This window comes from Urtica dioica, chromosome 4, assembly GCF_054948205.1.
Source record: "Urtica dioica subsp. dioica isolate 48M chromosome 4, U.dioica_male_clone48M_v1_H2, whole genome shotgun sequence".
Classification (NCBI taxonomy): Eukaryota; Viridiplantae; Streptophyta; class Magnoliopsida; order Rosales; family Urticaceae; genus Urtica; species Urtica dioica.
In genome coordinates, this window is record NC_142759.1 from 9,732,314 (window position 1) to 9,747,490 (window position 15,177).

The following is a 15,177-nucleotide window of genomic DNA, read 5'->3' on the forward strand; positions in this document are numbered from 1 at the left end:
ACAATAATCGTGTCGCCGAAGAAGGAGATGTTTCGGTTCTGCTTCAGATCCTCGATTTCCAGATTGTCATTAAATTTAATTCTGCCTCGATTAATTTTAATCCAGCCGTCATAAACCTTACATTATGTCTTTATAATTCGTTGGGATTAAATTTAATCTAACCTAAATTAATCTTACTTTGGCTAGTTTGCTTATAATTGACAAACTATGGCTATTTTGCAAAAGTTTAAGTTCTATTTGGCTATATAGCCGTTTGACCATTTAATTAATGAAATTTGTAAATTATTAGCCCATTCCAAACATCACGTTTGAGATAACGTTTGAAAACTTTTTGAAAAATAACCCAACATATGAGGTGACACTTGAATAAGCCAGCCAAATTTCCTATTTTGTCATTCCAATCGTTTTTTTTGCTACACTGATTTGTCACTTTCTCTCTCATACAATTTTTTTTTTTGGCATCAAAATTTAAAAAACCCATATCTTCCTCATATGAACTCGAAATTGAGTGATTCTAAATCCTACGGATTCGTAGCGAGAAGAGCTTCAAAAATAGACTCATTGTGTTGGATGAAAAATCATGTCTACTACTGTAGATTTCCACCGGAGTTCACCATTAGTACATTAATTGTCATTAATCGTCGAAATTTTAAATTATTTACATTTTTTTTGTTAATTATAATATAAGGATATTTAAGTCAAATATAATTGCCATTGGCTATTTTTCTAAAAGTTTGCAAACGTTGGTTACATCCCAATTTTATAGTTTAGTTTTGACTATAAATCTACAACGCCCTTAATTAATTCTATGTATTTTATTAATGTTATCTTATTTACTCTTTTGTATTATTATTGATAAGCAAAATGTTTTTATAAATGATTTAAATAGGGTTAAAACTATAAATTAATATTTGTTTGGAGATGAATTAAAAATTAAAAATTTTGTTGCACCAAAATGGTGTGAATGAATAGTGTAACATCAAATTTAGTGATACACTATTCATCATACCATTTTTTACACCACTATTTTGGTGCAAAAAGTAATGTGGATTGGAGCAAAACACACACTATAAACACCACTTCTCACATAAAAATAGTGCGAGTTGAAGATGCTATAAGAGAGAAAACACAACAACAAGAAAACGAATGCTAAAGGGAAAAGTATAAATACAAGACAAAGATAGAAAATTTTAAAAAATTTAAGAGATCGGTCACAAATCCAAATAAGTTCATGAATAAATAAATTTTGTCAAACATGATATATATATATATATATATACATATATACTATTTTAAAACAACAATTTTGATATATTTTAAAATAACGGTTATTTTATAAAGTTTTCAATTTTCGTTCTATTCTATTCTATTATAGAGGACAAATTTAGTCCACTTTAGCTTATTTATAGAATTGGAAAAATATCAACAATATTCACAGTATTTAATCGAAATGCATGATTTATTCCCCAATTTTCAAAAATATAATTGACACATACCTCCCATAAAAATATGTTATATCGTAAATATCAATTTTTTCGTTTATTTTTTACATAAAAAAATAGCTCCTTAAAATGTCATTAATAAAATAAATATTTATTTACTATTTTGTTAACAAAAAAAAAATCAAAATCTCTCTTTATAAAAAAAATTGATTTAATTTTTTGATATATAAAATAGAAAATCACGAGTTATTTTATAAATGGTATTTTGAGGAGTTCAAAAATAATTTTTTGTAAAACAAACAAAATAGTGATATTTAGAATATAATATATTTTAAAAAGAGATATGTGTTATTTATATTAAATTAAAAATAGATGTATGATATTTTTGAAAATTGATGGAATAAATCACGATTATACACGTGACATAACATTTTCCCATATAGAATTTAGTTCACTTTAGCTTAGTTGACTATAACATAAAAATTTGATAAAAAAAACCCCATAAAAATAGAATTAAAGAAAAGGAGGAAAGCACAAAAAAGGCATTTTTATTTCATATAAAATGAAAACAAAACCCAAAGAATCTGAAAGACAAGAAGAGACGAGGCTGGACGCTTGTCTTGATGTTGTGAGCTGAGAACTTCCCGGTCGTCGAAGATCAAAGAATATAATTTTTCTTTCAATCATATTAAATAACGCCTTCGATAGACCGTGGAATCTAATCTCAGTCTCACCAAACCGACCAACCAGATTTTAGGGTTTTAGTCCAGTTTCCTCTTCTTCAAAAGCTCTACACTTTCCACTTTCGCAAAGCTCTAAGTTTCTACCAGAAAATTCTTTGAAATATTAAAGAATACAACTTTTTTCTTTTCTTTCTATATACAATTATAAATTGTTTATTTATTTATTCTTCGTATTTTTTAGAGTAGAGAATGGAAGGTGTTTCTAGGGCTTCTCTGCGATCGCCGGCGGTGGACGAGGTCAGGGTGTCCTCGTACTGGCTGGACGCGTGCGAGGACATCGGCGACCTCGTCGAGCTCGGCGGCGGCCACGACGACGAAGGAGGCCTCGCCGCCGCCGGCGACTTCTTCGGCGGGATCGACCACATTCTCGACAGCTTCAAGAGCGGCGACGGTCTTCCTCGCCCGGCCGGCGTTTCCGGCGCGGAGGCGAGCAACGGTCCGGCTCCGGCGCGGGCCGGGCCGGCCCATTGCTCGGGTCCGGCGCCGGCGAAGAGGCCTCGGGTGGGGGATCGGAGGCAGCCGTACCAGGGCAGAGAGAGGATCGGCGGGCCCCGGAAGAGGGGCCGGGACTGGGACGAGGGTGATCGGAGATTCAGGGACTGCGTTCGGAGGAAAGACCACCGTTCCGGGAACGGAACATTCCGGAGGGACCGCGAGCCCAATGGGTATTGGGAGCGGGACAAGGCGGGGTCGAGCGAGATGGTGTTCCGCCACGGGGCGTACGAGGCCAGAGACCCGAGAGGTGGGACCGGGAGCGAGAGAGGAGGACGGGATTTCGATGGGAAACAAGAGGGCAACAAGGCCGAGGAGGCGAAAGAGAGGGCGGCGGGGCCGCCGGAGGAAAAAGTCCGGCAATACCAGCTGGATGTTCTTGAGCAGGCCAAGCAGAAGAACACGATCGCATTCCTCGAGACTGGGGCGGGGAAGACTCTCATCGCCGTTCTACTGATCAAGAGCCTTAACGACGATTTGCAGAAGCAGGGCAAGAAGTTGCTCTCCGTTTTTCTCGTCCCCAAGGTTCCTCTTGTTTATCAGGTGAGAGTTCAAGACCTGGAATGTTTTTGGTTATGGATGAGTGCGTGTTGAGCCTTTTTTATTTGGTGTTTTTTTTTCGCTGTTTGGTTTCTCAGCAAGCCGAGGCTATTCGAGAGAGAACTGGTTACCAGGTGGGTCATTACTGTAGCGAGATGGGTCAAGATTTCTGGGATGCTCGAAGATGGCAACGGGAGTTCGAATCGAAACAGGTGGTCTTTAATGTTTCTGTTTGTCCCTTTTTGATATAATGCTACATCCTTTTTTATGTTTTGTCCTTTCAAGTTTCCTCTGGCAGTATTCAGTTCTTTTTAATATCTGAAATTTTGCCCTATGTTTGGTGGAGGTTGGAGATTTCAAGATTGGTTTAATACGCTCTGATGTTTAGAGAGTTGAGACTGGAAAATGTAGATTCGGACAGCATAAATGTTGTTATTGTTGCTTAATTTGTATTTTTCTTGTCCGACATTCTATCTGGCAGGTTCTCGTAATGACAGCCCAAATTCTCTTGAACATTCTGAGGCACAGTATCATAAAAATGGAAGCAATAAATCTTTTGATTCTGGACGAGTGTCATCATGCTGTGAAGAAACATCCGTATTCTTTGGTAATGTCTGAGTTTTATCATACAACATCAAAGGAGAAGAGACCGTCTGTTTTTGGAATGACCGCTTCTCCTGTTAACTTAAAAGGTAGTATTGTTTCCTTCACAATCTTTTTGCTTTTCTTGGCAACATCTTGATCACATCGTATTACGTAATCTTCTGTTTTTTAATTTTTTTTTTTAATTCAGGTGTATCCAGTCAGGTAGATTGTGCAATCAAGATCCGTAATCTTGAAAGCAAGTTAGATTCCACAGTTTGTACAATTAAAGACCGCAAAGAGCTTGAAAAGTACGTCCCTATGCCCTCCGAAAGAGTGGTGGAGTACGACAAAGCCGCCACCTTGTGGTCCCTACACGAGCAGATAAAACGGATAGAAGTGGAAGTCGAAGAGGCCGCGAAATCAAGCTCTAGAAGAAGTAAATGGCAGTTCATGGGAGCCAGAGATGCCGGGGCCAAAGATGAGCTGCGCCAAGTTTACGGCGTTTCTGAAAGAACAGAGAGCGACGGTGCTGTAAATTTAGTCCAAAAGTTGAGGGCTGTCAACTATGCCCTCGGTGAACTTGGTCAGTGGTGCGCTTACAAGGTAATAATGGCGGTTCTGACATATAGTTAAAACTCGTAATATAGATGTATTGCTCCATGTAATTATTTTGTCAAGTCCGTTTCTACCACAGGTCGCACATTCTTTCTTAGCAGCTTTGCAAAGTGACGAGAGGGCCAACTACCAGCTTGATGTTAAGTTTCAAGCTTCGTACCTCAGCAAGATCGTCTCTTTGCTTCAATGCCAGCTGTCAGAAGGAGCGGTCTCTGACAAAGAAAACGGCATTGACTCGGTTGAGGAAATTCCTTTCTTAAACACTGACCAGAATGAGATTGAGGAGGGAGAGCTTCCTGACAGTCATGGTAATCATCTCGGTGACTGTTTGCAACTGTATCAGTAAAATGATTTTTTTTTTCTTCTTTCTATATATAACAACCATTAGACTAGAACTGTGGCTTATGCTTGTTTGAAACTGTTATAAAATGGTGATTTTCAAAAGTAGGATTGAATTATTTGTTCCACAGAATAGTAGTGTATTTATGTTCTTTGTTTGAGTTGAGTTCATGAGTAGTAGTCAAAACTCGTAACCAAAATTCCTTCTAAATTGCCATCTTTGTACGGTCCAGCGGTTTCTGGGGGAGAACATGTGGATGAGACTATAGGCGCTGCTGTAGCTGATGGAAAAGTGACACCAAAAGTGCAATCTCTGGTTAAGATTCTTCTTTCGTACCAGCACACGGAGGATTTCCGTGCAATCATCTTTGTCGAGCGTGTTGTGTCTGCTTTGGTTCTTCCGAAGGTTTGTATGTGTTGACACTTCATATTATGTCGCTTGAAATTTTCATTATTAAGTTTTGTTTCAGTTAATCACTATAGGTTGTTGTGCTTTATCAAGCGTGCAGGTTTTTGCGGAGCTTCCATCACTCGGTTTCGTTAAGTGTGCCAGCTTGATCGGTCATAACAATAGTCAGGAGATGCGAACATCTCAAATGCAGGACACAATTGCCAAATTCCGCGATGGTCGCGTATGTTCAGAATCTGTCCTAGACTTGATTTATTTATGAATCATCATTGTTATCAACTGAATAATCATCTGTGGAAAAGTTGCCTCTTTTACCTGAAAGTGTTCTTGCACAGATTACATTGTTGGTTGCCACTAGTGTGGCCGAGGAAGGTCTTGATATACGGCAATGTAATGTAGTTCTACGCTTTGATCTTGCGAAGACGGTACTGGCTTATATTCAATCTAGGGGTCGTGCTAGAAAGCCTGGGTCAGATTATATCTTAATGGTAGAGAGGTAGTTTGTTCACACTCAGTCTCTTATTTTGGAGAACAAAACTGCAATTGTTTTTGTCAATTTTGTGATCTTCCCTAAGAATAATCCTTGAAATCTAATCCCCTCTTTTACTGTAATTCGTTCCAGGGGGAATCTATCACATGAAGCATTCTTAAGGAATGCCAGGCTCAGTGAGGAAACCCTACGGAGAGAAGCAGTTGAGAGAACCGACCTGAGTCATCTTAAGGATACTTCGAGGTTAATTTCAACAGATACGAAGCCAGGTACGATGTACCAGGTTGAGTCGACCGGTGCTGTTGTGAGTTTAAATTCTGCCGTCGGGCTCGTTCATTTTTACTGCTCTCAGCTGCCCAGTGACAGGTGCTTCTTTGAAATTTCACGTCATTTTCGTTCTATCAGGTTCCTTAAGAACATGTAACAAAAAAATCTGTCGGTGTGCCAGGTATTCTCTACTTCGTCCGGAGTTTGTTATGGTGACACATGAGAAACCAGGAGGCTCAACTGAATATTCATGCAAGCTTCAACTTCCTTGCAATGCCCCATTTGAGACGCTCGAGGGTCCCGTATGCAATTCCATACGTCTTGCACAACAGGCATGGTGTTTTCATTTTTTTTTCTTTTGAAGAAGAGACCACTGTACGATTAATAATTGGTAAAAGAAAGGGTAAATAAGCTGCTTCCAAAGCAGGTTAGAGACTCTTGACAAAAGAGTTGGCCCAATCCCATATAGCATCTGGAAAAAAAAATTCTTTAAAAATTTCTCTACTCTAAATCAGACGATCGAGGCTACATTATGATTTCACTAGATTCATAGACTGGAGTTATTTATTTATGTTGCCTTTGTGCTTCTTCAGGCTGTATGTTTGGCTGCGTGTCAGAAGCTCCATGAGATGGGAGCGTTTACCGATATGCTGTTGCCTGACAAGGGAAGTGGAGAAGATAAAGAGAAATCGGACGAAAATAAGGAAGAAGATCAGCTTTCTGGGACTGCTAGGCATAGAGAGTTTTATCCTGAAGGAGTAGCTGATGTTCTCAAGGCAAGTTACTTCTGCTTCTTTTTAAGAAACTTAGTCGTTTGACTTTAGTACAAGGGAGCTATAGCTTGTCTAGGACTAGGATAGGAGAAATGGTGAAGTGTTCTGTTGCCATACTCGCTTTCCTCGAGAAAATTGGCCCGACTTCCTTGATTTCCATGGACGATTTATGGGACTTCAATGAATCCGGTTGTCACTACTTCTATGATTAGTTATAAAAATATTGTTTCTTTTGGTATTTATTATGCCAAGCCGCTATGATAAATCACAATGCAATATGGATTGCTTATTTTCTGTACTGTTTCAGGGTGAATGGATCTTATCTGGAAGGGATGTTTGTGACAAACGCAACTTGCATTTATATATGTACGATGTAAAGTGTGTAAACATAGGCTCTTCTAAAGATCCGTTCTTGACTCGGGTTTCAGAGTTTTCAGTTCTATTTGGCAATGAGCTGGATGCAGAGGTATTTATTTGCATCTAATTACTCATCTTGAGTAGTATTTATATCTAATTTTACTATTTTTATCGTAAATAGGTGTTATCGATGTCGATGGATCTATTTATCGCTAGGACCATGACTACAAAGGCCTCCCTTGTCTTCAGGGGTCCGATAGATATAAGTCAGAATCAGGTATATCTGTATCCCACTGATACTACTCTCTGAACTAATTTAAGCTGTTGATTCTCAAGACGTAGTTGCTGTTATGTGCAGTTGGAGTCCCTCAAGAGTTTTCACGTAAGATTGATGAGCTTTGTGCTGGACGTGGATGTTGAACCTTCAACCACTCCTTGGGACCCTGCAAAGGCATATTTGTTCATCCCTGTGGTTGGCGATAAACGCGTAGATCCGATTGAAGAAATCGACTGGGATCTGGTTGAGAAAATCATCAACACAGATGCTTGGTCCAACCCGCTTCATAGGGCTCGGCCAGATGTTTACCTTGGCACAAACGAGCGCACGTTGGGCGGTGATAGAAGAGAGTATGGCTTTTTGAAACGACGCCACGGAATGGCTTTCGGGCAGAAGTCCCATCCCACGTACGGCATCAGAGGAGCGGTTGCCCAATTCGATGTTGTGAAAGCCGTTGGACTGGTTCCTGATCGGGGTCCGCTTGAAACGTCAGACGTGCCCAAACACAGACTAGTAATGGCCGATGGTTCCACCAGTGCAGAAGAATTGGTGGGGAGAATAATAACGGCTGCTCACTCGGGGAAGAGGTTTTACGTGGTTTCGATATGCGACGGTATGACTGCAGAGAACTCTTTCCCAAGAAAGGAGGGCTATCTCGGCCCTCTGGAGTACAAATCGTACGCAGATTACTACTGCCGAAAGTATGTAGACATCCATCCTTTTTTTTTCTTAGCTTTTTTCAATGTTCCTTTTTTTTTGTCCACTTGTTGAAATTTCTCGCCTTTGAAATTGGTGAAGATACGGAGTTGAGTTGGTGTACAAGAAACAACCTCTAATAAGAGGACGGGGTGTTTCCCATTGTAAGAATCTTCTGTCTCCTAGGTTTGAAAATCCCGAAGGTATTTTTTTTTTTCCTCTTTCTTTCTCTCTTCTGATTTGGTACCCATGCTTGGCAATTACATGAGCAAATGGAATGTCCTTTTTTGTTTGGTAGGTGAGTACGGTGAGAGTGTGGACAAAACATATTATGTTTTCCTGCCTCCTGAGCTGTGTTTGGTACACCCACTGCCTGGTTCACTTGTTCGTAGTGCTCAGAGATTTCCCTCGATCATGAGGCGTGTTGAAAGCATGCTGTTAGCTGTTCAACTTAAGCACGTCATTAATTATCCCGTCCCTTGTTCAAAGGTACACCAATTGTCTTGCTTTTATTTATTTTTTCTTTTTTTTTTCCAACCCCAAAAGGTTGGTCTACTGGTAAGGGCAATTCTTGGGACCTTGACAGTCCCTGGTTTGATTCCCCCTGGACCCAACAAATTGGGGCCTTGTGGATTTTAGTCGAGTCTTACATGAACATCACGGTTACAAAATAAAAAAAACCTAGCAGTCTATCTTCTACCATAACCTTTTTGTTTTTATGCACAGATCTTGGAAGCCTTGACTGCTGCTTCGTGCCAGGAGACATTTTGTTACGAGAGAGCTGAGCTTCTCGGGGACGCATACCTGAAATGGGTTGTCAGTCGGTTTCTGTTTCTCAAATATCCTCAAAAACACGAGGGACAGCTTACTAGGATGAGGCAACTAATGGTGAGTAACATAGTTTTATACCAGTTTGCCCTCACCAAAGGGCTTCAGTCGTACATCCAAGCGGATAGCTTTACGCCGTCCCGATGGGCGGCTCCGGGAGTGTTGCCTGTCTTTGACGAGGATACCAAAGACGAAGAGGACTCATCATCCTTGTTTGATCAAGAAGGAAGAACAGTCCCCGAGAATCTAGAGGGAAAAGAAAACGGATATGAAAACGATGATCAAATGGAAGATGGGGAGCTCGAGGGCGACTCTAGTTCTTATAGAGTCCTCTCTAGCAAAACACTTGCAGATGTTGTGGAAGCCCTCATTGGGGTCTACTACGTAGAAGGGGGAAAGAAAGCCGCTAATCACCTGATGAGATGGATCGGGATCGATATAGAGTTTGATTGCGACGAGACCGAGTGCACAAGGAGGCTTGAAAACGTCCCCGAGAGTGTGCTTAGGAGCGTTGACTTTGACTCTTTAGAGGGGGCTCTGAACATCAAATTCAAAGACCGCGTTCTGTTGATAGAAGCCATCACTCATGCTTCCCGGCCATCTTCTGGAGTTTCGTGCTATCAGCGCTTGGAATTCGTTGGTGATGCGGTATTGGATCATCTCATCACAAAACACTTGTTCTTCACGTACACGAATCTCCCACCTGGCCGATTGACTGACCTCCGAGCCGCTGCTGTGAATAATGAAAATTTTGCTCGTGTAGCTGTAAGAAATAACCTCCACGTACACCTTCGCCACGGATCTAGTGCCCTTGAAAAGCAGGTATCTTTATTCCCCTCGTGATTGCAAACCGAACCAGTCAGTTTCTTCAATTCTAGTTATGTTTTAAAAATCATCGATGACAAGTTTCTCTCGTTTACCTAAAACAGATTCGAGATTTTGTGAAGGAGGCTCAAGTCGAGCTATTGAAACCAGGGTTTAACTCATTTGGTTTAGGAGATTGCAAAGCGCCTAAAGTTCTCGGCGACATCGTCGAATCCATCGCCGGCGCAATCTTTCTCGATAGTGGACGTGATACCGCAACTGTGTGGGAGGTCAGTTTCTCAGGACCCAATTGTCCGCCCCAGTTTTCTTAGAGATGAATTTACATATGCGAGTTTGTTTTGTTTTTGCTCGTCAGGTCTTCAAGCCTCTATTCCACCCAATGGTCACACCAGAGACGCTCCCAATGCATCCCGTGCGCGAGCTGCAAGAGAGATGCCAGCAACAAGCCGAGGGGTTGGAATACAAAGCGACCCGAAACGGAAACGTGGCGACGGTCGAAGTCTTGATCGACGGAGTCCAATTAGGAATCGCTCAGAACCCGCAGAAAAAGATGGCTCAGAAACTAGCGGCCAGGAACGCCCTCGCCGCCCTAAGGGACAAGGAGACCGAGAGAGCGAAGGAGAAAGACGAGGAGAACGGAAAGAAGAGGAACGGGAACCACACGTTCACACGCCAGACACTGAACGATATATGCCTGCACAAGAACTGGCCTATGCCATCCTACAGGTAATCGTCTCGTATTTGAGCCAGCCAAGTAATACGCTGTGTGTGTGTGTGCGCGCGTATATATAAATATTGTATTTGGTTGATGGGATCGATTGGCAGGTGTGTGAACGAGGGTGGGCCGGCACATGCGAAGAGGTTTACTTACGCGGTGAGAGTGAATACGGCAGACAAAGGATGGACCGATGACTGTGTGGGCGAGCCTATGCCCAGCGTCAAGAAGGCCAAGGACTCGGCCGCGGTGCTTCTCTTAGACCTTTTGAACAACTTGTACTCTTGATAAAGCTTATGGTCAACAATATTATTTAGTTTACTCAACTCACAATGGGTCTCTTCTTATAAACTATATTATTAGGACAGTAAGTGACTGAATTTTGTTGGGGTACTCACTAGTAGTAGTACTACTACCCCCAACAAAATAAATAGAATCAAAGTTAATATAGACGGGTTATAAAATATTAATATTTATTCAAATAATGTATCTATCTTTAGGATCGTTTAATTATTAGTATTTTTTTTTTTTTGAGAATTGCACACAGCTTTCATTAAAAAACGGGTAGAATACTCATCGATACAGACGAATAACATCTTAGACACGACAGACTTGGATCGGAATGAATCTAACATTAAGTATATGTGTTCGCTCATATTGTGCATACTTCCAACAAAAGGAAGAATAAAGAGCACATTCAAAATTGAGCACACATTTGGTTCTTTCGATAAACCCACAATGGTTGATGGAAAGATCCGAACAACCGTTGTCCGATGACCATGAAGAAGATGACTCTTCAACATGCATAGACACGAATCTAACAGGAGATCCACACTGGGATGGTGAAGGACGGCTATTCCGTCTCCAATAAAACAAAACATACATATTACTGAAACCAAACAAAGTCTTAAAAAACAGTAAACTTAAAAAAACAGAAATACAATTGGAAATCAACTTTGGTATCACGTGTTTGCTCGCGGAAAGCGAGAGACAATCGAACAAGCGAGAAAACCCCCACACTGCCATTTTCGGTGACCATCGCCAAGCCCCCGCCATCTTTAACAAAGACCGACGCTGGATCATTGACGGTGGAGACACTTTAGGCAGTGACCCCTCCGGGAACGGAACCGAAGACCTGCTCTGCACCTCCGAAGACGGAACCCTGCAAAGCACCACCGGCTCTGACGACTCACTCCGTACCACCGACGACAGAAACACACACCTTCGCACCACCTGTAGAGGACCCCGCCACGCCACCACCGAAGACGTTGCACGCCGCACAATCACTCCACGCCGCAACACCGTCGTCGATACTGCAAGCCGCAACACCGTCGTCGCCGACGTTGTACGTCGCACCACCGCCACATTCCGCAAGACCCTAGTCGCCGGAGACACCTCGCTAAATCGTCTTCTCGGGTTTTCCGATCGCAAAGACCACGTCACACGTTCGTCAAAGTCCATGTCTATCCTCTCCCGGAGCCGCACGCTGGACGGCGAGTGGCTGAGATCCACTGCCAGTAGCAACAGCTCCGGAGGAAGAAAGGAAGACTTAGATCTGGATCTAGATCTGGTTCAGAGAGAAAAAAACTTTTCGTTTCTAGAGAGAGAAAAAAACCTAGCAGATTACATATATATTTAATTATTAGTATATTTAATTTTATGAATGGTTTTTTAATTACTTACCAGACATAATATCAATTATGTTTATATTAACTAATGAGAATCATCAACATATTTAGATGTTATAGGTTAAGTCAACTTACACTTCTAAAGTTTAGATTTGGACATTTTAATCAATTCAAATAGTTTGAACAGCGACGTAAATTTATCAGTTTAAAACCGCCCAGAATCCATTCCATTTAGTACAAACAACTTTAACTTTATATAAACAACTTGACATCTATGATTTCAAAAAAAAGTTATTTACCCAGTCTGGTCAACTTAAGTATTTCGTTAGCAAACTTGTAGTGTTATTATATTGATTTCGCTAAACAAGCTCGTAGACTAATTTATTCTCGTTATTTCTTTGAAATTTGAACCCCTGTTTTTGCTTGTCAAATCTTTTGGGCTCTTGTAATAACTTTGTCCCAAGGCCTGTCCTTTTTTTTTTTATTTTTTTTTTAAATTGAATCTTAAGACTTGGTGTTGAAACCCCATTAACACAACTCATTTTCACTCTGACAAATCTAACTTCATATTTCTAATTTCATGAAATAATTACTCGCAGACTAATATGACTTCAAACATTTGAATTGACAACTTTAAAACCGTTTATTGAATAAACTCATCTGCATATGTGGTCTTCTGATATTTATAATATTTTAAATAAATAAGAGAAGAAACTAAGATCAATTGCTGGTCCAAGAAAAGTGATCATCTTTGAAGATCGACCCCTCATTCTCGAGGAATTGCATCAAAAGAAACAGTGGACCTCTCAAGAACATAATATTCGGAACATCGACAAAACATTCATTAGCAATTGTTTCTTTCTTGCTAAAAAAGAACACCAATTACTTATTAACCAAAATGCAAATGTAAAACAAAAAACACTAAGAAATCAAACTTCTTTTTATCTCTTTTGAAATCATGTTTGATCAGCCAAATAACTTGTGGAAAATTGGATCTCTATCGCCTTAGGGTGTGCATAATGTACTCTCCATACAGGTCCCTGTAAACACAGCATTGTCACACAACACATCAACCAAAAATGTTTTTTATTCCTTCTTACGTAGCGAGATTATTTCTTGATAAATAGGGGATTATGGCTCACATCGAGTACTGGATGGCATCGAGGGCAGTTTTCGAGGGAAGAAACTCGTTCACAGCGACTTCCTTGTTCTCATTTTTCTTGTCTGCAACAATTCGGTTAAGGATCCAAAACTCTCACACGAATGTTGAATAAAAATAAGAGCTCACGGGTCTGAATTCTTTGATTTTTAATTTTTAATTTTAATTTTTTTTATTATTTTATATATATTTGTTAATTTCAAGTAAGGATACAGTCTTCAAAGAAACGGCGGATCTCAGTGAGGCGATGAGGGGCGAGCTCTGAGATGTCGTTGTAGTGCTTGTATTCTGGATCATCGGCGCAGACAGCGATGATCTTGTCATCTTTCTCTCCCTGATAAATTTAAAAAATTAATATATATATTTATATATATATATTTATATATATATATATATATATATATATATATATATATATATATATATATATATATACACACATACAGAGTAGTTCCCAAAAGAGATTCAAATTGTTACCGAGCTATAAGGTTACCTGGTCAATCATGGGCATTAGGCCAATAGCCTTGGCTCGCAGAAAACAACCGGGAAGAATCGGCTCCTACACAAGGCATGAAATCGGGTGAGTATTGCTTTGAATTGTCTCAATTGGTTCAATAATTTGGGAAAAAAAATAACCTGCATGAGGACCAGAACATCGAGGGGATCGTTGTCTTCACACAATGTGCGAGGAATGAAGCCGTAGTTGTGTGGATAGACGACCGACGAGTATAAAATCCGATCGACCTGGGAAATTGCGTCCAACGATAAGAAACAATCTCAACAAGTAGATAAAAAAAAATTAAAAAAAAAAACCACTTTGTTCAAGTGGCATCATTAAAAAATTTCAACAGAAACATGTCAAGTCCTTTTCGCTAACCTTAATCAGTCCTGTTTTCTTGTCGAGTTCATACTTGACCTTGCTTCCCTTGGAAATCTCAACCACCTGTATCCCAATACCAGAAGATATTTCAACAAAAGATATGTGCCCTAGTTCACTAATCAAAGTGAAAACTAATACAATGTTTAGCATAGCTCCTTGGCCATCGCATTGAAACCCAAAGCAATAAAAACTAACACCGAACAAACAGTATCAAAATGCAGAGTTTCGTGATCATACACAGTTGAAGATCAGCGGAGCTTGAGGTCCTGCACAGAGGCCCAACATGGTTAGTTTCGTGATCCTATATGTAACTGTGTATGTATTGGAAGGAACAGAGAGGTTTGTGAAGTACCGATCTCGAGGTCGTGCCAAGGATGCGCAGCAACGGATCGGCGGGACAAAGACGAAAGAATCCTCTCGTTCAAACGAGGGACTTGGCGCTGTGGCCTGGGCTGCTCATGATTCGCTTCCTCGCTCATTTTCTACAGACAACAATCTATCAGGTGTATTTGAATCATGACCCAACAACTTGTGACAAAACGTGGCAAACAGAAGATCAGAGATCTAGTGCATTAAATTGGGAATTTCTGGGTTTATTCTTTCATTAAACTTTTTCTTTACGCCTTAAAATAAGCAACAAAAATATGGATTTTGGTTATGGTAATCTCAAAATGATGACCCAGATGGGTCTTTTGGGAACTAATCTCAAAATTCCAATGAATAATAAAAATAGAGCATCGTAATGAACGAGATTTGGAATCTATGAGTGCGTATAGGCAAAGCAGCAGAGACAAGCACGAGATTTGAAAGGGAAAACTAGTCTCGATGTTCATCAAACTAAAGGAAAATCGGGAGTACCAAGAAAAAAGAAGAAAAAAAACGTACCTTAAGATTTCCGAGAGATTCGCAGAGGGAAAGGTGGCTCAGACTTGAAATGAGAGAAATGCCTTAAACTTCACGTCCTTCATGGGCCGAGGTGGTGTTTTTATAGTAATCTCGGAAGAGAGAGAAAGCAGAGAGTATTGACCTCTAACGTCCGTTCTTTGGCTAAAATGGTATTTTTAGACAAGTTGGTAGAGAGAGAGAGAGGAGAGAGAAGAGAGAGAGAGGTTTGTAC

At 40.4% G+C, this 15,177-nt stretch overlaps 2 protein-coding genes across 3 annotated transcripts; one reads left to right on the forward strand and one right to left on the reverse strand.

The window, feature by feature from the left end:
• Positions 1-2,034: 2,034 nt before the first annotated feature.
• DCL1 (dicer-like 1) lies at positions 2,035-10,900 on the forward strand. The gene is made up of 20 exons (XM_089611232.1): positions 2,035-3,220; positions 3,316-3,429; positions 3,699-3,909; positions 4,011-4,405; positions 4,497-4,725; positions 4,990-5,162; positions 5,266-5,388; positions 5,501-5,661; positions 5,788-6,021; positions 6,104-6,254; positions 6,516-6,698; positions 7,003-7,161; positions 7,234-7,329; positions 7,411-8,030; positions 8,128-8,228; positions 8,324-8,514; positions 8,752-9,675; positions 9,783-9,947; positions 10,034-10,404; positions 10,504-10,900. The coding sequence occupies exons 1-20, from the start codon at positions 2,375-2,377 to the stop codon at positions 10,679-10,681; spliced, it is 5,625 nt and encodes a 1,874-aa protein (XP_089467358.1). The 5' UTR covers positions 2,035-2,374; the 3' UTR covers positions 10,682-10,900.
• Positions 10,901-12,682: 1,782 nt separating this feature from the next.
• On the reverse strand, positions 12,683-15,113 carry PPA1 (pyrophosphorylase 1). 2 transcript variants are annotated; one of them, XM_089611782.1, is made up of 9 exons: positions 14,946-15,113; positions 14,413-14,542; positions 14,298-14,326; positions 14,058-14,123; positions 13,817-13,924; positions 13,674-13,739; positions 13,394-13,514; positions 13,164-13,245; positions 12,683-13,061 (listed from the first exon to the last, which is right to left on the reverse strand). In XM_089611782.1, exons 2-9 carry the CDS (start codon positions 14,537-14,539, stop codon positions 13,019-13,021), a joined length of 642 nt encoding a protein of 213 aa, XP_089467908.1. In that variant the 5' UTR covers positions 14,540-14,542; positions 14,946-15,113; the 3' UTR covers positions 12,683-13,018. The 2 variants fall into 2 exon arrangements, with proteins under 2 accessions (XP_089467908.1, XP_089467909.1); XM_089611783.1 differs by having other exon boundaries at positions 14,413-14,556; positions 14,946-15,099.
• Positions 15,114-15,177: the final 64 nt, after the last annotated feature.

Coding starts and splice junctions, on each gene's coding strand:
- PPA1 (XM_089611782.1), bottom strand. CDS start 14,539: ATGAGCGAGGAAGCGAATCATGAGCAGCCCAGGCCACAGCGCCAAGTC. Junction 13,740..13,816: donor ATGTTCTGGTCCTCATGCAG/GTTATTTTTTTT, acceptor TGCCTTGTGTAG/GAGCCGATTCTTCCCGGTTG. Junction 13,062..13,163: donor GATGCCATCCAGTACTCGAT/GTGAGCCATAAT, acceptor CTGTGTTTACAG/GGACCTGTATGGAGAGTACA.
- DCL1 (XM_089611232.1), top strand. CDS start 2,375: ATGGAAGGTGTTTCTAGGGCTTCTCTGCGATCGCCGGCGGTGGACGAG. Junction 3,221..3,315: donor AGGTTCCTCTTGTTTATCAG/GTGAGAGTTCAA, acceptor TTGGTTTCTCAG/CAAGCCGAGGCTATTCGAGA. Junction 3,910..4,010: donor TTCTCCTGTTAACTTAAAAG/GTAGTATTGTTT, acceptor TTTTTAATTCAG/GTGTATCCAGTCAGGTAGAT.